At 39.2% G+C, this 23,904-nt stretch overlaps 1 protein-coding gene and 1 long non-coding RNA gene across 4 annotated transcripts in view; one reads left to right on the top strand and one right to left on the bottom strand.

Annotated features, from left to right (window-relative positions):
• LOC143680618 (uncharacterized) overlaps positions 1-23,904 on the top strand; it is a 275,278-nt gene that overhangs the window by 135,723 nt on the left and 115,651 nt on the right. The gene's annotated exons all lie outside the window — the stretch shown is intronic.
• Positions 2,571-22,699, bottom strand: FMO4 (flavin containing dimethylaniline monoxygenase 4). 2 transcript variants are annotated; one of them, XM_077156950.1, is made up of 10 exons: positions 22,329-22,699; positions 17,267-17,406; positions 14,398-14,586; positions 13,609-13,771; positions 10,837-10,979; positions 9,600-9,799; positions 8,174-8,526; positions 5,303-5,372; positions 5,055-5,127; positions 3,267-3,380 (listed from the first exon to the last, which is right to left on the bottom strand). In XM_077156950.1, exons 2-10 carry the CDS (start codon positions 17,396-17,398, stop codon positions 3,369-3,371), a joined length of 1,335 nt encoding a protein of 444 aa, XP_077013065.1. In that variant the 5' UTR covers positions 17,399-17,406; positions 22,329-22,699; the 3' UTR covers positions 3,267-3,368. The 2 variants fall into 2 exon arrangements, with proteins under 2 accessions (XP_077013064.1, XP_077013065.1); XM_077156949.1 differs by lacking the exon at positions 5,055-5,127 and having other exon boundaries at positions 2,571-3,380; positions 22,329-22,685.

Genomic DNA, 23,904 nt, shown 5'->3' with positions numbered 1-23,904 from the left:
AGCGAGATGTCTATCGAGTAATTCACATAAAAGGTTTGTTATTCACTAGTATTTTTGCTCATGCTCTACCCTAGTCTTAAATTTTAAACTTAGTTTTTGTAAAGTTTGTACTTTCAATCAATCAGTTACTGATATCTTTATCATATATGCAGAGAAATGTTCCATTAAGTATTAGACAGCTAAGGAAGTGACTAGTACAAGTTGGGGCCATATTATAACCAATAAGTACTCATCAAAAGGATATATACTGATTAAGGAGTATATCGGAGCACCAGAAGGCCAGGTAAAGGAGAAAATCAAAAGAATACCAGGCATGGGGGGCATAAAGAGTCCAAAGTGGCCAGGTGGCAGTCCTAACTTCCACTTCATTGGAATCACGGCTGTGTCTCCTGCTGTGAGTACTTCTCCTTTTGAAACTAAGACTTGTATACCAGCAGAACTTAGGGTTGCAGGGACAGGAAGCAAAAACTTTTCAAGCAGATCACGGGGGATAGTGGAGTAGTGCCACTCTCATTTTCACCCTTGATTCTGGGACCTATGAATCCTGGCTGTGGGAGAAACAGTACCATGGAGCTGATTTAGGGCATACACTGCCTCCTGGAGAATATTGCCCCAGCCCTGAAAGGTATTGCCACCTAGTTAGGCCACTATTGAGTCTTCAAAAGGCCATTGCACTCTTCTACCAATCCAGCCTCTTCAGAATCTTTGGAAACGTGATAAAACAAGTGAATTCCTTGAGCATGTGTCCGTTCCTGCACTTCATTTGCCATGAAGTGGGCTCCTTGATTGGAGGCAATGGTGTGTGAAATACCATGGTAGTGCATATGTTTTTTATAAGTCAAGGGATGGTAGTTTTGCAGGGAAGGCAAACCCATATCTGCACTACATATCTATCCCAGTTAGAACAAAACACTGCCTCTTTCATGATAGAAGTGGCCCAATGTAATCCACCTATTACCAGATATCAGGCTGATCACCATGGGGAATTGTGCCATACTGGGGAGTAAGTTTTGGTCTCTGCTGCTGGCAGATTGGGCACTCAGCAGAGCTGTAATTAGGTCGGCCTTGGTAAGTGGGAGTCCATGTTGCTGAGCCAATGCCTAACCTCCATCCCTACCCCCATGCCCACTTTGTTCATCAACCCATTGAAAGAGGAAGGCTTCCTGAAGGAGAAAGTGTCCATGGATTCCTAATAAATACTGGATATCTTAGTTTGGGTGAGCTTCCTGGGTTGGCAATTGACCACATGTATTATCACCCACTGATATTAGGAAAGTAACATGTTCATAATTCCACAGGGGAAGGTAACTAGAAGCTCTGCATTTGGTGCTTTCCAGGACTCTATCCTGTGTGCTTCTTCCCTTGGCTGATTTTAATATGTCCTTTAGCAGTAATAAACCATAACTGTGAGTATAACATTTTTCAGGACTCTATGAGTCCTTCTAGGACATTATTGAAATTGTGGGTAATTTGGGGAACTCCCTGAACTTGCAATTGGTGTCAGAAGGGAGGACAGTCTTGTGGAATGCCCTCCTTCTAACTTTGCTGTGGTGATAGAAGTGAGGCTGGTCTCATTGATAGTTCTCCCTCAAACGGCACAGGTAGCACGCCTCGTGGTTTGGTGGGGCACACAAGGACAAAAGAGTCATCTTGATGGTAAGTGAGACCAGAGATCCCTGGACTGCAAAATCCTTGCTTTCTGATTATGCAATAGGGAACAGAACCAGGCAACAGTTTTCAAATCCTTTAAGTCATAGAATAAAAAATGTCCTCAGACTCTGCAATTATTAATAATTAATTTACTGTAGATCAACACCCTGCTTTGTTGCACTTAATGTTCACCTTAAGGAAAACACTATCATTCCCACCATTTTCCAGATGAGGAAACTGAGATTTAGGGAGGTTAAGTAACTTGGCTAAGACCACACAGCTAATGGCAGAGCTGGGATTCTAATTCTGAGATCTTGACTGAAACAATGGACACATATTTTCATTTCAGAATAATCACTTAGGTAGCAAAGTTGAACGTAGATTGAACAGAGTTTTGCTAGATGAAGGTGATAGAGTCTCTGCCCAATGCACTCAAACGATCAATTCCTGAGACACCCGGGTTTCAAAGAAAGAAAGAGTTTATTGCTAGGCATGAAGCAGCAGATCAGATGGCTTCCCAAAGTCTATCTCCTCAAACTGCACTAATTCTCACAATTTTATAGCATCAAAAGATGGGCAAGTTTTAATATAAACAGCATAATGGGTCCAGATAATATAATCAGAGGTTATCGAATTATTGAGCATTTGCAGATTGATTACATGCTCAGTCACAAAATATATGTAAGAAAATGGTGCCCTTAATATGTTGATGGGTGTGATTTTTAGTATTATAATAAGGTATTAACTTATGTATAGGTTAAAGTCAAAGCTACTGCACATATCAGGCAGGCCCATTTTGGTTAGATCCAGTTTTGGATACTTTTGGAACTGATGTGGGTTAGTTTTGGGCTGAACCAAGGCCCTTTATTAATACACATAAGGGGATGTCTTTAGTGATCTTAAGACTCTGAAGTAAAAAAAAAGACTGGATAAAATAGGTACAAGTGAAGGTTAGTCACAAGGGTGCAAAATAAAGGGTATACAGTTAGTATCAGAGATCAAGACAGCTGAATTATAGTTTAGAGATTTCAGTTATTTCCTTCTGTCTACTCTAATATACCAAGAAAGTAAAAATGAATATCTATAGAATGATTCAGTAATCACAATCATCCCTTAATTCCTAATTTCTCAGTTATAAGAGGGGTGAGAAAGGAAGCAGTGAGACCAAAGAGAAAGATGATATAGCTGTCCAGATAAGGGATGGCTGGACCTGAACTTGGGTTATAACAGTTATATTGGAAAGGATATGAAGGAAGAACAAGACATTTGGAGATAGAATCAATATGACTTGGTGCAACTTTCATAATCAATTAGATTCCTCCTCATCAGATACTTATAGGTAAGGGTAAATTCTCTCCTGCAGTTTGTCACGTACTAATTTAAAACAATGTGAAGATTTACAGATAAGTAGAAGAAAGGCAAGCAGGAAGGGTGCCCCCCAAGTTTTTAAATAATGTGACTTAGAGGAATCTTGAACAATTCTAGTTTTTAAGGGTTTCAATGTCCTGTCCCACTGTGTCAGGATGGCATTTCTGGCTCCATTCCATTTTCCAGGGCCCATCAGACGATACTGGTATGGAGTACATGGTCCAAAGAAAACTTCCCAAGCTAGCCTGGGATCCTTGAGGAACAGAAATGGGATATTGGGCTTTGCGCCTATGCATGCAGCGAGGTCATCCATGTAGGGAATGTAGTCGAGTTTGTCTTTACTGGTATCTTTAATTGCACCCCTAAGAGGAAAAAAGATGGGTCACTTTTTAATCTTCAGCCCCTGCCCTGCATTTCTCAAGTGGTAAGACCCACTTCTCCCCCCACTGTATCACTTTAGAATAAAATTGTTAGCAAATGTTTTTCTATGGTAGAAAGAAAAGATAAGAGTTTATCTAGAGAAATGAGGGTAATTAATTTGGTTAATAGATATGGTAAAAGAAGGCAACTAGGGAGAGCGGCTGTAAATAACGTATTAGAAATGAACAAAAAAAAAAAAAGAAAAAATAAAGAATATGTTCAATTCTTGAATTTGATATGAAGGTAAATTCTGGTCAGACCAAATATATAAACTGTAAAGGTGAATGACCACGAGCAGAAACCTGCACGTGTATGGGCAACTGAATTCCTTTTAATGGTGGTGATCATGCGTTGAGAGGATCATACTTGTGCCAGCATTGAACATTCACATATCCGAGTATAGTGTGTCTATGAAGGTTAATTCCCAGCTGTTTCTTTTGTTAGTAAACTTTCATGATGTCCCCCCAAATTAGTAATTAACTAAAAAGAATATTAAAAGTCTACTGCATGCCAGACACCATTTAGGGGCAAGGGTTCCAACGTGAACCAAGCAAAGTTCTTGTTCTTAAGGAGCTTACATTCTAATGGAGGAAATCAGCAGGTTATTTAAAAGATATCAAGCAAATAGGTCTATAATAGGTATTAACAACTATTATGAAGAAATATAGAAGAGGGTAAGGGAAAGAGTCAGTGGTGAGACTAGGGTGTTTGTTATTTTATGTGGTATTGTCAGGGAAGGCTTCTCTCTAACATGGTGACATTTGAGCAGAATGAGCTATGCAGATATGTGGGGAAAGAACATTCCAGACAGAAAGAATAGCTGGTACGAAGGTTTTGGCCTGTTTGAGGAATGGTGAGGGGACTGTAGTGACTGAGGTTGCATAGGTAGGGTGGGGAAATGGTTCCAATGAGGGCACAGAGAAAGAGTTGAGTGTAGGGCTGAGGAGGCTGCAGTGAGGATTCTGTGAGTGAAATGGAAAAGAATTTGGAGGGGTTTTGACAGTAGAACAACTTGATGTGAGTCACTGCTACTGCTGGTTCCAGAGTGGAAGAGGGAAACCAGATAAGAGATGATTCCAAGTGTCCTGGTGAGAAATGATAGTGGCCTGGTCTGGGGTGGTAGCAAAGGGGGTAGTGAGAAGTGTCTGGATTTATTCTGAGGGTAGGAACTGTCAGGATTTGCTGATATGAAGTATGAGAGAAACAGATGAGAAAAGGATCACTCCAAGAGTTTTGGCTGATCAACTGGAATAAGTAGTCATTTAGTGAGCTGGGGAAAAGCCATTTGAACAGCATATTTGTGGGAAATGTGGAGTGGTGGAAGCGGTCAAGAGTTTGTTTTTAGATATATTAAATTGGAGATACTAAATATCTAAGTGGGGCTATCTAGAGGGGGATAGATTAGGAGTCTGGAATTACAGGGGAGATTTGGTTAGAGACATAAATCCAACCTAGGAATGAGCATATTTAGAAGATAGAAAAGGTCTGAGGACTAAGTTTGGGGTTCACTAATTTTTAGAAATGAGAAAGAGGAGATACATCAGCAGCCAGAGAGATGGGAGGAGAATGAAGATAGAAAGGAGTTCTGGAGACCAAGTGAAGACAGGATTTGTCACCTGCAGGAGGCCAGGCTCTGTGCTCCACTTGGAAGACTTGGTGTCCCTACATGAAGCATCCAGGGTCATGCATCTGGTGGGTGGCAGAGTTAGAACTAAAAACATATTCTCAAATTCCTTTGACTCCTAACGGAGAGGTATTTTCAACTTGCCATACTGCTTCTCTAGCAATGGCTTTTTAAATTGAGAACTGTTTTTTTCCTGAAATGGAACATGTTGGTAGTTTTCCCTGTAGCAATAGTTCATACCTTTCTATGAGCTGCTCCTTTTTAGCAGCATCAGCCATCAATTTTTGGGATGGAGGTATCTGACAGAGTCCTATGAGCAAAACCAGAAATAACATTAACATCACAAGTAACTTTGCTTTCATTTAAGTCCTTCTCCCTCTCATTTCTGGCCTCCCACTGCCCCGGACTCAGAACATAGGAGAGTTAAAGCTTAGAATGGAATTGGAGTGCAGAAGATAATTTTCTGCAGGTAAAATCCCTGTTCAAACTTACTTCATCAGGGGTCTCTACCTCCAGAACAGAGACCGCACCAGTGGCCCAGCCCTCAGCCCTCAGCCTTCCATATATTGATGCATCAGCTACACCTGCCCCACCTGGTCTGCTCCACCTGTCTTCATTTGCTCCCACATCAAGAAGCATGCATAAAGGGCTGGCACAAGGCAAACTGCTCTATGTCTAGGATGCAGAGTCATATTCATTTTCAGTGCCTACCTCTGGCTGAGGGACTGAGGGATGGCACGGGATGATCAATTTGTCAAGTCCTCACCTTCCTGAAGCAACTTGAATGTAGATTTTGTGATATTCTTTCTTCAAGTGAAATTTAGTGTATGTATATATATATATTTTGTGTTAAAGCTATTAATATGACCCTCATTTTTATAACCCTGCTGTGCTGGTTTGAAGCTTTTATGTACTCCAGAAAAGGCTGTGTTCTTTTTAATCCATTCCTGTGGGTGCAGATCCATTGTGGGTGGGACATTTAGGTTATTTCAATTGTGATGTGGCCCACCCCATTCAAGGTGGGTCTTAATCTTTTTACTGGAGTCCTTTAGGAGAGGATAGAGGATAGAAAAAGCCAAGGGCTCATTAGAGAAAGAAATGCCCCTAGAAGCTAAGGGAGGACCCACAGAGAAAGCCACTGGAACCAGAAGCTGAAAGCAATGAAACCCAGGAGCAAAGGACCAGCAGACACCGGCCACATGCCTCTCCATGTGACAGAGTGGTGTCCTGGATGCCAGCGGCTTGTCTTCAGAGTCCAGGTATCATCTTGTTGATGCCTTAATTGGCACATTTTCACGCCTTCAGAACTGTGAATTGTAAGTTAGTAAATCCCCATTGTAAAAGCCAATCCATATCTGATCTATTGCATTCTGGCAGCTTTAGCAAACTGAAACATCTGCTCTGGCATGTCTTCATATCAGTTATGCTGGTAGCCTCAGACATGGATGAGGCCTGGCAACAGTCAATCTTACAGAAATTCTGTCTGCTTGAGCTGTTGGGAGGATGTGCTCACTCTCAGTGTCCTATGTAGATAATCATCACACTCGGACTCTGCCTTTCCCGTCATTCTAAATCCATGAACCTTGTTCTTGACTTAAGTGCTTGAATCCTGGCCAGTCTCTCTAGCTGGTCAGCTGCCTCAGAGTCTAAAACTCACTCTGTCCTCTGGGCTCCTGGACCTTCCACACCCTCTCTTTCTTCCCTGTCTCCCCAGCCCCCACTGGCCAGTTAGGACCTCGATAGTTCACCGTCTTCATCCTCTCATTCTAGCCTGGCCGGGCAGTTCAGTCCTGCCTCGCCCTTATTAGATGCTAAGTGTGGACACTAAGAGGTGGGTTCACTATCCACAGGGGATAGATAGGATCTGCCTGATGCTGTAGTGTACTTGCCACCAGGGTCATTTTATCCTGTAAAAAATCAATAAGACTTTAATTGGTGGTTTCTGGATTGCCTCTTGGAGGCTCTCTGCATAAGCCTGCACTTGCTACTATGGCATGATCTAATCGGTTTCATTTTGTCAGCCCAATTTTTCTGATAAGCATTTTGGAGCTCATTATAAAATACATTAAAAAATGAGGAACTTAAGAATCTTCTCTGAGTCTTTATGCCATTTTAATATAAATGAATAATAAATGGTGTGGAAGCACTTCAACTGGCATTCAAGAATTAAAAATCTGTGATAATTTAATGAAGGGTTATGGAACAATACTTAGCACAGTATTATATGCAATTTATAAATTATTGGTAATTATTTTTATCCACTAAGGACAGCATTCTGCTTAAAGGACAGTGCGTTGGCCCAATTGTGATTGCTATTTATATTTAAAAATAATACAACTGCAATTTAAAAAAAAATGGCTACAAATCTAAACTCTATCCTGTTTTAGAGTGCTACGGCAATATTACTATTAGTAAGAGTAATAGCTATCACTTAACGACCATTTACTAAATTCTAAGTGTTGTACTAATTGAATTGCAGACATTATCCAGTTTACAAAATCCTTGTGAGTAAGGTTTTATTATCCTCATTGTATGGATGAAGAAGCTGAGGTTTAGAGAAGCTGCAACATATGTAATAAGTTTCAGCACTGGGATTCGACCCTTAGTATCTCTGAGTTTCGCAGCTGTGCTCTGGATAATAATTAGTGTTCAGTGTCTAAAAATTAGTTTTGTGCATTTCCTAGAGGCAACTGTGTTTCCAGATTTCAACATTATTCACAGTGTACACTATTCCAATACCTTTCTTTGAAAGCAATATAAAATTCTACTTCTGGTAATAAATGGAAAGACAGAAGAGAGGAGCAGAGAAAATAGAATAGGAACCAGAGGCTTCCAATGATTTCGATTAACCTGAGGGACCTGATTTTATTCTGTTGCCCAAATTTATCTTCTGCACTGAATAAAAAATCTCTTTAACCACTCAGTCACACTGAGTGACACAGCACACTCATTGTGCTATTATACTTACATAAAATTCATCGTCCAATTTTTCCCCTTTCTTTTGATGTGTTTTATGCTTCCTTAGCTCGTCTCCTTGGTTTTAAATAAATAGCAGGACATTAACGTTAAGATTCACTTACTGACACAGGGCTTTAAACAAAGTCAAGTTACCTTTGAATACTCTTGTGACCCATCGTGCTTGCAGTTCTGTGCCTGTTAAAATGGATCCTTTCAGGCTGATGAGGCCAATGATAGCTAATGTTGCCTTCTCTAGGTTTGCAGGGAAGACCAGCTTGTATAGGAATATCTTCTTTGTACAAAGGCTTTTGAGAGGTTCTTCAAAAAAAGGAAAACAAAATGCATATCCAGTCGTGAAGATCACCACATCAATGTTTTCTTCCACCGTCCCATCTTCAAAGAGAGCAGAGGTTTCTGTAAATGCCTTCACGCCAGACTTCATAGTGACTGCCCCACAGAGGATACAGGTTGGCAGCTCATCATTCACAATTAACTTTGCATTTTTCCTTTGACACAGAGGGGAAAATTATTCACTGTAACGATATCTACAAGACATTTAAGCACATGATTTATTTGGTCCGTTCAGGGAAATGTTCTGCCAAGCAGAGGCTGTGAATCAACTGATTTCTGATTCAGAGTTGTCTACCTGACAACTCTGTAGCATGTTTTGTTTTCCTGCTCCCAGTAGAAAGCACGTGGAAAATGGCTAAGCCTGCTGTTTCTTGGCTGCCAGGGGTTAAAATGCTAAATCTCTTGGGATTAAGAGTTCTGGGATAAATTCTTTTATCAAAGCATCAGGAAAGAGTACACAGCAATCCATTTGATAGCCAGTTTTGGGTCTCACATCTTACCCGGGCCTTCAGAGATCGACACTAGGCAAAGAGAAGATCAGCAAGAAATTTTTTGAAGAAAAATAAAAAATGTGAATCCTACATTAAAAATCATATTTACATGACTGCTATTCTGAACATCATTCTACTTAATCACATCAGACATAAAATTTACATATTGAATCATTCTTTGCCTTTAATTTTTCTTATTTATGTTGAGAAAAGAAAAATATTTGGGTCAAGTATATAATAAAATTCATACTTAATGACCTTACATGCATATCAAAAGTCTTCTTTTCCTTGCCAATGTGGAACTTTATACAGATGCATATTAAAATATTTAATTCCAGGAATTTCTATCGGAAGATTCATACATCTCTAATCAATGAGCTGGAGTAAATATTTATTATATGTAGGCAAAAGCTGGCCATTTGCATTCACTGATGCTGCAGGTATCATTACTTCTGATGGTAATAATTTCAAGATCACTCAATTTAAATTTCCTGATTTTCAAGTTGGGTATGAAAGTCTTTCATCTAGCCTCATGAATTTCTTTTAGCCTCACAGATGGTTATTTTGTTACCAGGGAGAAAATAGTCTACTTTAGACCTAATGGACATTGTCTTAAAGAAGTAAAATTACAATGAGTACTTAGTGTTTGAATTCTAAACTTTTTGATTTCTGAATATAATTGAGTGAAAAATATTGATTTAATAATTTTTTTCCATTAAATAACAAAATTGAAATACCCTTTTATAATATTTAATCCATAGTTCTCATGGTTAAGTCTTTTATTCAACTGCCTCTCTTGAATCCACCTTAGTACACATGAAGGCAGAACTTGTGCAATAAAATTATGGCATCTTCTTGTAACCATCATATTGTAAGGGTAGCCCCCATCTGAAGAGCGGCCAATAACCCAAGTACCAGTTCTAGTACTGAGAAGTACCTAAAAAGTAAGGCAAGAAGAGTACATATATCATCAGGCATTTTATAGTATTTTTCTTCAAAGTGTTTCAAATGAAAGACCCCCTGGTCTAACAACAGCAGAGCACTGGCGGGTTGTATATAGGTTTACAAATCAGTTTACAAATGGGTATCCAGCCTGTTGCTTTCACTGGTTTCATGATCTAAATATGTTAAATATGTTAAAATAACTGTCAATGAGAAAGAGGGAGAAAAAGAGAGTGTGATATTGAGGAAAAATCAAAGGTGATGCAAAGGAATTTGAATGTATTTTACAGCTGTTTTCTCAAGTATTATATTTCCATCATGTTTAGTATAAAGAATTATAATACTTGGAGATATATAATATTGATCTGGCTTTTTTTCACATGTAAATAATGCAGAATTTAAAGTGAGGATTTGGGAAAGCAATTTTAACTGAAGTGAAGAAAAATCTATTATTTCAAAATCTTATCATTAATGCTAAATTGGAATAGATTTCTAATTTGTGAATTTATGTTTGGACTTTCAAAAATGAGAGACACTTTTATCTTATTTCAAAAATAAGGAATACTTTTATCTTAAGACAAGGCATGGGTTTGTCTTTCCTAATAAAAATGAATTGGAGACTCGCAGAAAACAACTGCCTCTTTCTATCCTTACCTGAGGTTTTACCAGAATTTCAAAGGTGGAGAGTTCAAGTTCTACTCCAGAACCGTAATTGGCTTGGGGGGAACAATTTGCCCATTTGGTCTTGTTCTTAAAGGGGCACCTTTGACAAATGCATAGTAGCCTCACCTTCATGCAAATTGCTTAGACTCTTCTTGGAGATGGTTCAATTCTTTGTAGAGTGGTTTGTTAATTAGGTCATAGAAGACCACAGGAGGCTTTAAGGATTTCCAGTTGCTGCTGGGTTTTTTTTCCCACTTACCTTAGTCCATGAGATTTAGCAATTGGCCAGTGTGTTTTATGATCTTGAGTACTTCTTCAGCAATCAGAAATGATGATGGGGGTGGGGGTGTGGATTCAGAGATGGGGTACCTGAGCTGCCGTTCGACTCAACTCCACTGCAACGTCCCCTCCGGTGTTCCCAAGACCGATCACTAACACGCGTTTGCTTTGAAAGACTTCTGGGACCTTGTACTCTTGACTGTGCAAGATCTGCCCTTTAAACTTATGGATTCCTGGTGGGAAGGAGGGAGTCAGAAAATTAGAAATATTCAATGTCAGAATTCTCCAATATGCAGGGATAGGATCTATGGAAGACTGGAAGTCCCAGTTTTCCCTGCCATTGTAGCATCCCATTCGATGCTGTGAGCCAAAGTACAGATTTAGCACAACCTGTCTAAAAAAATACAGAAGAGCGTATACCTCCATCTGAGTGTTCCCTTTCCAAATAATTACTTTAGGAAATCAAATTCACCACAGACAAATAATAAAAGCATTTCATGGATGATCCTGAACATCTTGGGCAAGAAGCAGATTGTGGATGCATGCTATTTTACCTAATAAATATATTCTATAAAAATATGGTTTGTGTACTGTGCCAGTTTGAAAGGATTTATGTACCCTAGAAAAACCATGTTTTCATCTGATCCCATTTTGTAAAGTCAGCCGTTTCTGCTAATCCTTATTCAGTAATCCCTATGCTGGAAACTTTAATTAGATTATCTTCATAGAGATGTGACTCAATCAAGTGTGGGTATTAAAATCGATTAGGTGGAGACGTATCTCCACCCATTTCAGGTGGGCCTTGATTACTTTACTGGGATCCTATGAAAGAGAAGATAGTTTTTGGAATGAATGCCTTTTGAGAATGACGAGAAAGCCACAGCAGAGTCACAAGACTGAGAGAACCACAGAGTCCATCAGCCAGTGACCTTTGGAGAGTCTGAGAGAGCAGAGAAGGATGACAGAATGATGAGCTGTGCAGCAGAGTCTACCAGCCAGTGACCTTTGGGGATGAGGAGAATGCCCCTGGGGGGAACTTTATGAGGCCTGGAGAGGAAGCTAGCAGACTACGCAGTGTGGCCTGCCCTACAGAATTTGAACTCACGTATCCCTACGACTGCATGAGATATTTTATAAAATCTTATATTTACAGATATTTCCTAGTACTTCTGTTTGCTTAGAAAACCCTGAGTAATACAAGTTCCATGGATTTTTTTGAAAAATTATTATTCTAGTAACATACATACAACCAAAAATTTGCCTCTTAACTACATTCATATATTTAATTCAGTGCTGTTAATTATGTTCACAATGCTGTGCTCCCATCACCACCATTCATTGCAAAATTTTTTCCATTATCCCAAACAAAAACTCTGTTCATTTTAAGCTTTAACTCCCTATTTCCTGCCTCCACTCCAACCCACCAGTAACCTATATTCTAGATTCTGATTCTGAGTTTGCTTAACCTAATTATTTCATATCAGTAAAATCATACAATAGTTGTCCTTCTGTGCCTGTCTTATTTTACTCAACATCATGTCTTCGGGGTTCACCCATGCTGTGGCATGCATCAGGACTTCAATCCTTTTTACAGAACAATATTCTACTGCATGTATATGCCATGTTTTTCATATCCATTCATTGGATGATGGACACTTAGTTTGCTTCCATCTTTTGGCAATTGTGAATCATGCTGCTATGAACATCAATGGGAAAATATCTGCTCAAGTCCCTGTTTCAATTCTTTTGAGTATATGCCCGGATGTGGGATTGCTGGGTCATATGGAATACTATACTTAACTTTCTAAGGAACCACCAGACTCTCTTTCACAGAAGTTGGAACACATTTTCCCATAGAAAAATTGCTATAAGAGGTGGTATAGATTCCTTTAGTACTATATTATTGTGTATTTAGCTGTCAGCCGAGCAGCAAGCCTGAAGCCCAGCCACCATTTATGATATTGCTTCTTTGCAAGATTATGTTTTGAGTTCTATCTATTTCTAAACACATTACTTTTTTGGAATCGGATATTTTGTTAATTCGGAGTTGTAATGATAAGATCCATCTATCCTTTCTTCCTTTGTTCCTCCCTTCTTTCTTTCCATTTTTTTGGTCAAAGTTTGCGAGTTTTACTCTTCACATTTTTCCTTCCTTAAAAGTTATTTTAATTCCTTGATATTTCACTCACTCAGTTGACTTTAGGGCTACTTATAAGTGATCAAAGAATATTACCTTTACTACAATTTAGTAAAATGATCAATTTTGACCTCAAAAGATGAAGATTTGCCAATCATGAGCATTTTAAAAAAGAATGTGCTGTTGGAGTCAAAAGTATTTCCAAAAGAAAATTTTCTAAAACGTATTTTGTTGCTAGCCCTGGTTTAAGAGGTAGATAGATTATTATTGTGGTGGCTCTTTTGAAGGATGAAAATATTCCTTTGCGCATACACTTCTTATTTGTTTCTTTACAAACATGTCAAGTTTTCTTATACTCTCACTTTGGATTCTTGAATTGCAGGTTATTTCCAAAACAAACAACCTGTAATTCAATCACAAAAATCAAAGCCTGCCCTTTTTTATGACAGAACTGTTAGTTTTCAGTCTCAGGTGATCACTGAACTTGGATTAGACAGGCATTACAAAGTGTAAATAAAAATAATAATAGCAATAGCATTCATATTAATAATCAAATAGTATCTTACCCATACATAGCACTTTATACCTTTCAAAATAATTTTATTCTTGAGAGTGAACATACAGTTGTCTATAATCAAGAGGAGGGATTTTCCATTAGATATAAGTAACTTTTCTTCTAGAAGAACTAAAAAAGGTAGACAGGTTCCTAGGTAAAAATGACTCACCAGGAAAGGACTCCAGTGGTAAATGGGGATTCAGGAAATGTCCAGTGCAAACCATGACAGCATCAAAGACAGCTCTATTCCGCTTGCCCTCTATCTCTGTGACAATGACCCATTGACCAGTTTTGGAGAAGTCTGGATGTTTTGTTATGCTACACACAGTGGTCTGAAAGCAGAAGACAAACACTTGCTTCCTACCAACACCTTGGAACCTCATGGAATAACCAGTAATGTAAACCATGTTTTTTTTATTTTAAGTAGGCCAAGTTTCATGGCAGGGTGTCTATAATGGTTTATTTTCTCCTCAGAGAAGTTTAAGCAACTTGCACAAGGTCCCAAAGGGGTAATACAGACTAGAACGCAAGATGTGATTCCTTCCATTGGAAGGAAGTTAGTTTTCATACCTAGGGAGAAAGAGATGAGCCACAATAACCGATGCATTTGAAAAATTTAAGAAAATGAGTTTGGACCCACTGCAATTTTCGTAGGTCAGACTTCAGGTCATTTTCTCACAATGGATTTTACTGATGAAATTTCTTTTCCTTTTCCTCTCAGAAAACTCTAAATTTCATCCTGAAGATGAGTGTTGGCATATAGGGGAGGAATTAGGATATTCAGTATTTTAATGATTTTTTTGAGTAAAATATGAGTCTCAGGAGAAATGAGGCATCTTTATTATTTGCCTAATTCACACAAATAAAATCAGGAAAAATGTTACTTAATCATCGCATTTCCATTAGATTGTTGGATAAGAAAGTCCCCATTATTCTTCCGTAAACCAAGGTGCCTTACCTTAAGCTGAATGTATTTCAGAAGATCAAAGTGCTCGGCAAATTCTTGGAGATAGTCCCAAAATTTTCTTTGATTCATGAAATTTGGATAATCTTCTTGGAAGGGGAAGTCACTGTAACATGACATTTCCTTGCAGATATTTGTCACTAATGACCTGTAGACCCTGGTCATTCCATCTTTAGAAGTTTCCTGTGGTGAAGGCATAGTTAGCTTGATGGATAAGATAGAATGAAGAGAACAGAAATCATGGTGGTCATGGCAGCCCCACTGAGAAGGGCTCTCAGCAGTTAGTATTAGTGTTCCACCGCTAATTTCAGGACCCTTAGCATTGGGTACCCATGCTGTAGTGGTCAGCAATCACCATGGGATTGGAATTATTAAAGACAATACCTTTCTCAAACCACAAAGAAGTTAACAACATCTAACAGGACTCCAAGGTTAACAGGCCTGGGAGTGCAGGGCCTATGTTCTGCCTTGATCCTCTCATGTTGCAACAGAAGTCATCTCTTTTCTCCTCCTTTTTGCCACAGCTGATCTCTTCGGTGACGCCCCGGGCCTCTTTTCAGAGAACCCCTCATTGATTTTTCTCACTATCAGATCTACGTACATTTTCAATTTCTCTCTCTTTATTGGCTCCTTCTGGTCAGCACTTAAAATTCCAAAGATTCACCAATCAAAACTAAACCAAACCCACTCTCAACCAAGTCCTCTCCAGCTCTGTCTCTCTCCTCCCCATCTCAATCTTCATGGAAGAGTCATCATATGCTGACAGCCTCTGTTTCCTCCCATACTCCTCAACTCGTTGTTTTGTCTCCATTGTCAAAATTCAAAAACCAAAAACAATAAAAAAAAAAACAAAACAGAAAAGAACTATATTAAAGGCATCAATGAACTCCATGTGGCTAAAGCCAATGGACACCTCAAAGTCATTTTCTTCTTGACTCGTCTCTAAAATTTAACAATGTTGAGAACTCCCTTTTTCTGGGTGTGTGTGTGGGGGGAAATTTGTATTCTATGCACCGCATTTCTGGTTTTCATTCTGTATATCTAGTTGTTTCCCTTTGTTAGATAAATTCTCTTCCTCTACTTTTTTTCTTAAATATTAGTATTCCTCAGAGTTTTGCCCTAAGCTCAGAACTTCTCTTTGACTAGGTAGTTTTACCAGACCATTTCCTTTTCTGCTGATGGCTCATAATCTAAATTTTCAGCCCAGATTGCTATCCTGAGCTTCTGATCTGTATATCCAATGGCTTTCTGAAAATTGGCACTTGGACATCACAATTGGTACAAAGAAATTTGTCATCTTTAATCCCAAATTGCACTTTTTTCTTATTCTCTACTTTAGTTAATTTCTCTTTGCCCTTCAAGTCTGTTTCTTAGAGTCCTTTTCTTTAAGAAGTCTTCCATAACCCAACAGATCAGGGGAAGGTAGTTGTGACTCACAGCATCCTGCTCTAATATGGAGCTGATCACACTGTATTGGAATGATTTGTTTACTGTTTCTGTTCTCCACTAGAGTGTAAGGAGGGCAGGTTTCTGTGCATTTTGTTTACCATTGTTTCTTGGTAGAGAAACATGGTAAGTACTTGGTGAGTGAATGCAAATTAATATTATGACACCATTTAAAAATATATACATATATGACTAGAAGAAATCACAGCAACGTATTACATTAATAGTGTCCATCTGTGGGCATAATTATTATACTTAATTTTCCCTTTCATTTAACTCAACATTATTTTCTAAAATTAATCTGTATTACTCCAGAAAATGAAAAGGAAACTAAACAAAACATGGGGATGAATAGCAGAAGGAACACTAATCAGATCCAATACTTCTTTCTACATTGACATGTGGTGACTTGATGAGGCTCCCAGTTCACCAAAAAAAAAAAAGGTTTTTTTTTAGTACACTATAATTCTAAGGTTGTGGCAACTTCTACGTATGTACTTTTGCTTATTCTGTTTTCTTCACCATCCATCAAAGATCTGCGAAGTCACCTCCTCCATGAAGTCTTCTCTCATTATACCAGTTAGAATTAGTCTCCCCCTTCTTGAGTTCCTACTGAATGATGTGTTCCCTTCCAGTGAAGCAGTTAGTCCTTGGGCCGACTTGGCTCCCATTTTCTGACATTTTCTTATACCCTACAACTGTGGTAGATCCCTTAAAACCCACTGAAGACCCTGCTACTCCCCAAGCACCAGAGGCTGGTGGTGTTAGCCATTTCCAGCCCACTTTCTGGTGCTCAAGTCACCTTACGACTGGCCTGCCTCTGAGACGTGCCCTCTTGGCTGCATACCCCAGTTCTAACATGACAGGCCTGTGACTGCATTTTGCTTATTCTGGTAATGGGAAAGCCACAACTTCTCCTGCCCCCACCAACCTTCAAAGGTTTGAGGTCCTGCTTCACTTGTGCCAGTTCTTATCACAGAGACCTGAACAATGGCTGACGGGTGGGACTTGACTCTCTGTTCCCAATGTCCATCCCTCGTTGAGTGTCATCTGCTCTGTATTCAGACATGCCTTCCAGCTTACCTAATGTGACACTCTGCTACTCTGTCTTAGAAGGTTCCTGGTTCAGAAATCATTGCAAACTTCCAGGACTATGTTTGTCTACCAGTCTTAACTCTTTCTTCCTCTCTCTCCCCACGTTTCCTGGCCATGCTCTGCCCATTCTCAAAATTCCTCACTTAGCAGTCTGCTTCCTGCACAGTGTTTAGCACTGTGCTCTGTGGATATCTGTGCATTGTTGCAGTGAACTGTATCCCTCCTTTATCACCAAGATAGGCTAAAGCCACCGTGGCTGAGTAAGGACAAAGCAAACTGTCAGATTATGGACAGTGAAGGTTGGAGGATGTGAAGCACATACGGTAAACTTCCACAGTCCCCCGATGTCACTGCTTCTCTCAAAGCAGGTAGGCTCCAGGCCCTCGTCCAAGCAGCATTTGATGGAGGACAGGCCACTCACACCAGCTCCAATCACTGCAACTTGCTTGACCATGGCATGTGCTGTTAAAGAAAAGTTAAGCAAAGCTGCTTTATATGACAAGGCTGGAAGGAAGTCCTTGTCACAGGACCCAACTTTTTTCTTTTTTATGAGTGTGTTAGCTTGTTTAATTTTAATTTAATTTAATTTTTTACAATGTTTATTGTGAAATATAGCATATATACAAAACAATAAATTTCAAAGTATGTTGTAACAAGTAGTTATAGAACAGATTTCTCAATTTGGTATGGGTTACAGTTGCACAATTTTAGTTTTTTTTTCTTCTGGCTGTTCCAAGACACTGGAGACTAAAAGAAATATTAATATAATGATTCGGCAGTCATACTCATTTGTTAAATCCCACCTTCTCTGTTATAACTCCTCCTTCTTCTTTGATCCTTTTCCCAATGTTTAAGGGTATTTGGACTATGCCCATTCTAACTTTTTCATGTTGAAAAGGAGTGTTGATAATATGGTATAGGGGGATGGAACTAGTTGATGTTCTTGGTGAGGCTGGCCTCTGTGGGTTTCAGACTTATCTGGCCTAGGAACCCATTTCGAGGTTGTAGGTTTCTGGAAAAGTTACCCTAGTGCATGAAACCTCTGTATAATCTCAGATGGAGCCCTAGACATTCTTTAGGGCCAACAGGAATGGGGTTGATTGAGGTTTGGCAAACCATGGCAATTAGCAATATCTATCTGAAGCTTACTTCGGAGCAGTCTCCAGAATAGTCTCTTGATTCTAGTTGAACTCTCTCAGCCACTGATACCTTATTTCGTTACATTTCTTATCGCCCTTTTGGGCAGGAAGGCATTGTGCCAGGGCCAGGCTTGACCTAGGAGCAGGACCCAGCTTTTGTAGTGAAACCTTCCTTTTATCTTTGAGTAGAGGCAAACTAACATTTGGTTTAAAAAACAAAAGGCAAGTTCTGAAATCAGACTGTTTTGATTTAAATCCTGGCTTCATCACTTACTAACTGTATGATTTTGGGCTAACTGTTTATTACCCTCTCTGCACCTTAGTTTTCTCATCAGTAAAATGGAGATGGCAAAAAATAATAATAATGATGACATCTATTTTAAAGATTTATTATGAAGATTAAATGACTGATATATACTTTCAGGGTCTTAGAGATGTGACTGCTACATAGTAATGCTCAAATACATTTAGATATTAATATAGGCCTTTGACCCTCTCATAAATCTAGATCCCCTCAGTTTTAAATGGGCCCCTTGATCTCACTTAGCCCCTTTGAATCCTAGGAATTGCAGCAGAAACATTAGCTTTTATACATAATGTCTAGAAGCCTGAAAAATATCTGGCTCTGGGCCATATCTCTCTACGTAACAAAGATTTTGCATAAATCAAGTGGGGAGGCCCTGACCTTGTACTGAGGCAAGACGTCCTGGTCACAATTCCAAGGTAAGTCATAAGGAACATTCTGAAGTCCAAGATAAAGTTAAGTGCAAATGGGAATGCCCCATTGCTTGCTAGGAGGAAGTATGGAGATTTATAACTAGTTTTTCTAGCAAATCAAGTTTACATCATGCTCATGCCATATATGTCGGGTGGACTCAGTTGCAAATGTTGCTTTCCCCTGCAATACCTTTGGTCAGTCCAGAAAACATGGAACGAGCAGTTAAGGTCTGGGAAGACATGGTGTTTTTCGAGGAGAGGTTTTTGCTGCATAACCCTTATGTGATTTCTGTCATACCATGCTGCTTATCACAGTGGGATCTGCCTTGGAGAACCAAGAGAGCCAATATTTCTTGAGCCCGTGGCACCAGTAATTAGGAAAATGAGTAGCATCACCATTTCTCATAACTAAGGCCGCACTGCTACTAAGAGGCAGAGTTTGGATTTGAAATAATGTCTGTGGCTTCGAAGCCTGGGTACTCATCCTGAGAGCCTGGGGTGTCCTGTGATTCCTGTCACTAAGCCTCACCTGGGGCTCAGGGTTTGTGGCAGCACTTCTAGGATGGGCTTGAGGGAGTTTGTCCTTACGGCATTGCAACTTGCCTCCCGAGCAGACTGGAATCCCCAAGCATAAAAACAAATTGAATTTATTGGCTTCACAGGCTCCAGGAGGAAGAAGCTGAATCCTCTGACCTCTTGGGCTCATCTGGGTCTGGCGCAGAGCCATGGATTTGCCAGGAGGATCAGAGGGATTTCCCAGGGTTCCCCATTTCCAAATCGTATTGTCCATCCTGCCCTTTGTGAAGTTGAGATGTTTATGCCTGTCTTCAGTGTCTATCATAAAATTTACACCTCTTCCTCCTATATCCTTGATTTATTTGGGAGTTTCTATTGGGGAGAGGTAGGTGGGCTGCAATGAGAATGAACTTTGGAGACAGCAGAATTGGGTTTGTACCCTGTCTCTGCTACTGATTAACTATAGGTCCCTGAGCAACCTTCTTAAATACCAAGGTTTATGATTTTGTAAAATAAGAAAAGCACTTAGGTGGAAGAAATGAGTTTTAAACAATGCGACATTACTTATGCAACATTTAACCAGTCATCTTTCCCCTACCTCCTTGTTTATCTCCCTGCTTTCCTCTGTGGAAAAGACAGTTTACACAGATAAAGTATATAATCAAGATCTGTAAACAAATGTACCTTTGCCTTCCTTCAGGTTGACGAGCAGGAAGTCCTAACAGCTTCTAATAAAAAATAAATGACCCACATCAATAACTAAATAGAGATCTGTAGTTGGCAGACCTCGGCTGTGCTTTGTCTTTGCAATAACAGAAAAGAAATGGTTGCTAATCAAATTGGAAAAGTGCAACATGTGCAGAAATGTATACATTGGCAGAAAACTATTCACAGATGCAGCTTAGCTATCTCAAAGTGCAGGTACTGAACCAAGTATGGGGGCCCCAAAGGTGATTAAGAACCCGTGACTAAATAATAGAAATAAAGTCTTAAAATTAAGACCCAGTGATTGTCCTTAAGGAGATGCAGGTATATGGAGAGAGGCAGGCATGCCCATGGTACTATGTGACAATTGCTCTAATAGAAGTATGTATTGGGTGCAAATGCTTGCAGATTCTCTCTTGGACTGTTTAGTCCTGCCTAGAGACCTAGTAAGAGACACAGAAGCAGGCTATGGATGAAAAGGGTCCTGGGAAAAAAACACCTCATCTTTTGCAGACTGACTTAAAGACTGAATGGGCGGTAAAAACAAATTGGGAACTTGCACCTTTTAAAATTACACCTTATTTACAGACTATTAATTTACGAGTGGAGGGCAGCCATTTAAAAAATACTTAAATTCAGTGAAGGCGGTAGGTAGTAAGTGGAAATTGGGAAAGCTGAGTTCTAGTTCTGCTTCTGCTTCTAACAAGCTGTGCCATCCTCGGCAAAATCCTTGGTTTCTTTGTGCCATTGTTTACACATTTGTAAAAGAGAGGGTTGCAGGTATAGGGAGAGAGGCAGGCATGCCCATGATACCATGTAGTAAATTTCTCTTTTCTCCCTTGCAACTTGAAAGGACTGATTTTATGCCTGAATGCCAAATCATTAGTAGTAAAAAATAGATGTGATAAGTAAAAAACATAAGAAGAAAACAAAGTCACAAGGATAAAAGGGAGGAAGTGGAAGTATGCTGTTATAGTGCCCTCATGCACACATGAAGTGATACAGCATGTTTAAGGGTAGAATGAGACACTTTAAATATGCTTATTGTAAGTCTTATAGCAATCACTAAAATTTAATAAACAGCAAAGTATTATGTCAATAAATATGAAAAATGATATGAAATGCTAATTTAAGCCACGGGAGAGAAGAAACCCATGCCCAGAACAAGTGCTGTTGACTGAGGACAGGTGGCAAAGCCTGAGTAAATAGCCTCTGATTCTTACCATGTGAGTGTTTCTCATTTATTTCCACAATGCCAGTGAGGCCAAGTCTGTTGAAAATGTTTTTCAAGCCTTCAACATTATTGATTTTTGTTTAATTTTCTATTGATCATTGAGAAAATGTTGGAATTTCTCATTATGATTGTAGATATCACTCCTTGTAACACTGTCAATTTTTTCTTTCATGTATTCAAAGCTCCATTATTGGAATCATACGTAATTTGTGCAGTTTTGCATGACTGATTAACTGATCTCTTTATCACCATGAAATATGCCTCTTTATTTCTCATAATATTCATTGTTCTGAAGTCTGATTCATCTAATAGTTAATAAAGGCACTTCATCTTAAACAAAATCAGTCGGGCATAAAAAAAATAGATGTGACTTCAAAGGTAGTAGAGAATACTGTTTGCTATACAGTTGGGAGGATACACAGTGTGTGCAATTTTTTGTAAACAACAAAGTGTGCTACAAATAGTACAAAGAATCCTTTGTAGTTCAAAGATTGCTTAAATTTAGCTCCTTAGCAGGAAAGCACCCTAATGGTGAAGTGGACTTTTGTACAACACGAAAACTCCACTCCGTACCTGACTGACCAGCAAATATGGGAATCATTAATGAGAAATGGAGAGACTTGGATGATTTGCAAATTGTAATTGAGTTTATCTGTTAATACTTCTTAACACTATGCACTGTGTTACAGTATTTTCTATCACACCAACTGTGTAATATTTTGTTTCCTAATGCCTGAACACCCATTCATGCACAAGATGAACTCAGAGATGATCATATCATCTCTGAAAGTCTTATGATTCTATATTCTCACTGACACCTTCCTTTCAGAGAGTCTTCCCTCAAGCATAGCTAGCTCCATTTCCTTACAACTTTCCTTTGCTTCCAGCTCCTCTTCTTAACGCTGATGCCCCAACCCTAATCAAGAGGCTTCAGAAAAAGGGAATCCCATTCAGTCTTAAGGAATATATTCTCCAGGGAGGACACTCACCCTCTGCAAAAGAGCTTCTGGAAGGCCAAGTGATAAAGCATTTCCACATTAACAAAACAGACAAAAATACCCCAGTACACTTACCTTGTTGGAATACAGCAGATACTTAGACTTGTTATTTCTCAAAGCTAAATAGACAAAGGTAGTGTTCACCTTAAAAAAAAAAAGTTGTGACCCGATTCTTCCTTCTAAAAGAAAAAGAAATGGAATGCTGAATGCTGACTTTAATCAAAATGCTCTCAGTTTAAAACAAATGCCATTTGTCTTTGCTGTCATGCCGGTGACGGTATAAAGTGCTCTCTAAGTAAAAATAAATAAATTAATTAAAAGTTGTGTAAAACAGCTTGATAACTTCCGTAATCTTGAGGGCGGGATTGGTAACTAATTAGAATACTGCTTTTGGATTCGAAGGAAGGACTCAAACATTGCCCCACCCTCCAACACGTCACAGTTCCGGCCAAATCCGAAAATTTACGGAAAACCTGTGGGGAGCAGGGCTCATCTCATTCGCTGCAGCCTTTAGAGGGCGCCAAGTCACCCCAAATCACAGCTCTTCAGCAAAACAGGCATTTGAATGTCTTTTGGAAACAAACTTCTAAACCACTATGCTTGTGTTGGTCTCCTGAACTTCACAGGAGCTGTGCAACACAGAAAGCAATCTAGGCGGCTATTATCTCATCTAGTTGTACATCTTGGGGAGTCTCTAACCCCAGAATGATGGACTCAAAATTAATAATTTATAAGGAGTTTAAGTAGTTCCAACCTTTCAGACTGTCAGCAGAGCACTGGTAAAATGTGTCTGAGAAAACATAAAATTGTTTTTAATTATTAGCCTAGGGCACAAGAAGAGGAAAAATTACAGAAGTGGTGGCAATAATGGAATAGCTAAGTAGTCATTTATTTATTTTTCCCCCTCCACTGAGTGCTTGGAAGTTAAATGAGTTTTATAAAAGACCAACTTAGGTTTTATGTTTGAAGACATTTTCCAGTGTGGTTCAGTGAACAGTTTCTAAGATGGGATTTACAAATGCAAATGCCGACAGGGGTCAGAAGATTAAAATAAATGAGATAAGTGGGCCAGATAGGGTCTGATTGGAAAGCACATCCCCTCTCTTCAGGTCACTAAATGTTGCCATATGAGAAGGTAAGCCCAGTATTAGGCTCTTTTCAACACCAACTGCAAATTCAGATTTTTATATGAAATATGTTGGTAACACATTCATCTTTTTTCTTTTGAAAAAATCTTGAGCCCACTAAAAGTTGAGGAAAGTCTAATGAACACCAATATATCACTCACTCGGGTTCACCAACTCTTAATCTCTTGATACATTCACTCCATTCTCTCTCTTTCTCTCACCAAGCTACACCCCCACCCCATCCTCACACACTTTCCTTTTGCCAAACCATCTGAAAGCAGTGTGCAAACATCAGGATTCCATCAGGACGCTTCAGCATGAATCTCACAAGAACAGGGACATTCTACTATATGATTACATTGCCATTTGTACATTTAAGAAAGTCCATACGAATTCAATAATATCATTCAACATGTAGTGTGCTTTCACAGTTTTCCAACTGTTACTAAAATCTCCTTACAGAAATGTGCTGGAGCTGACTTCTGCAGCGAGAACCTGTGCATTTCTACCCAGCTCAAAGTTCA

This window comes from Tamandua tetradactyla, chromosome 4 (assembly GCF_023851605.1).
Source record: "Tamandua tetradactyla isolate mTamTet1 chromosome 4, mTamTet1.pri, whole genome shotgun sequence".
NCBI lineage: Eukaryota > Metazoa > Chordata > Mammalia > Pilosa > Myrmecophagidae > Tamandua > Tamandua tetradactyla.
The sequence above is the reverse complement of the archived record's forward strand: the minus strand, read 5'-3'. Positions and strand labels throughout refer to the sequence as shown.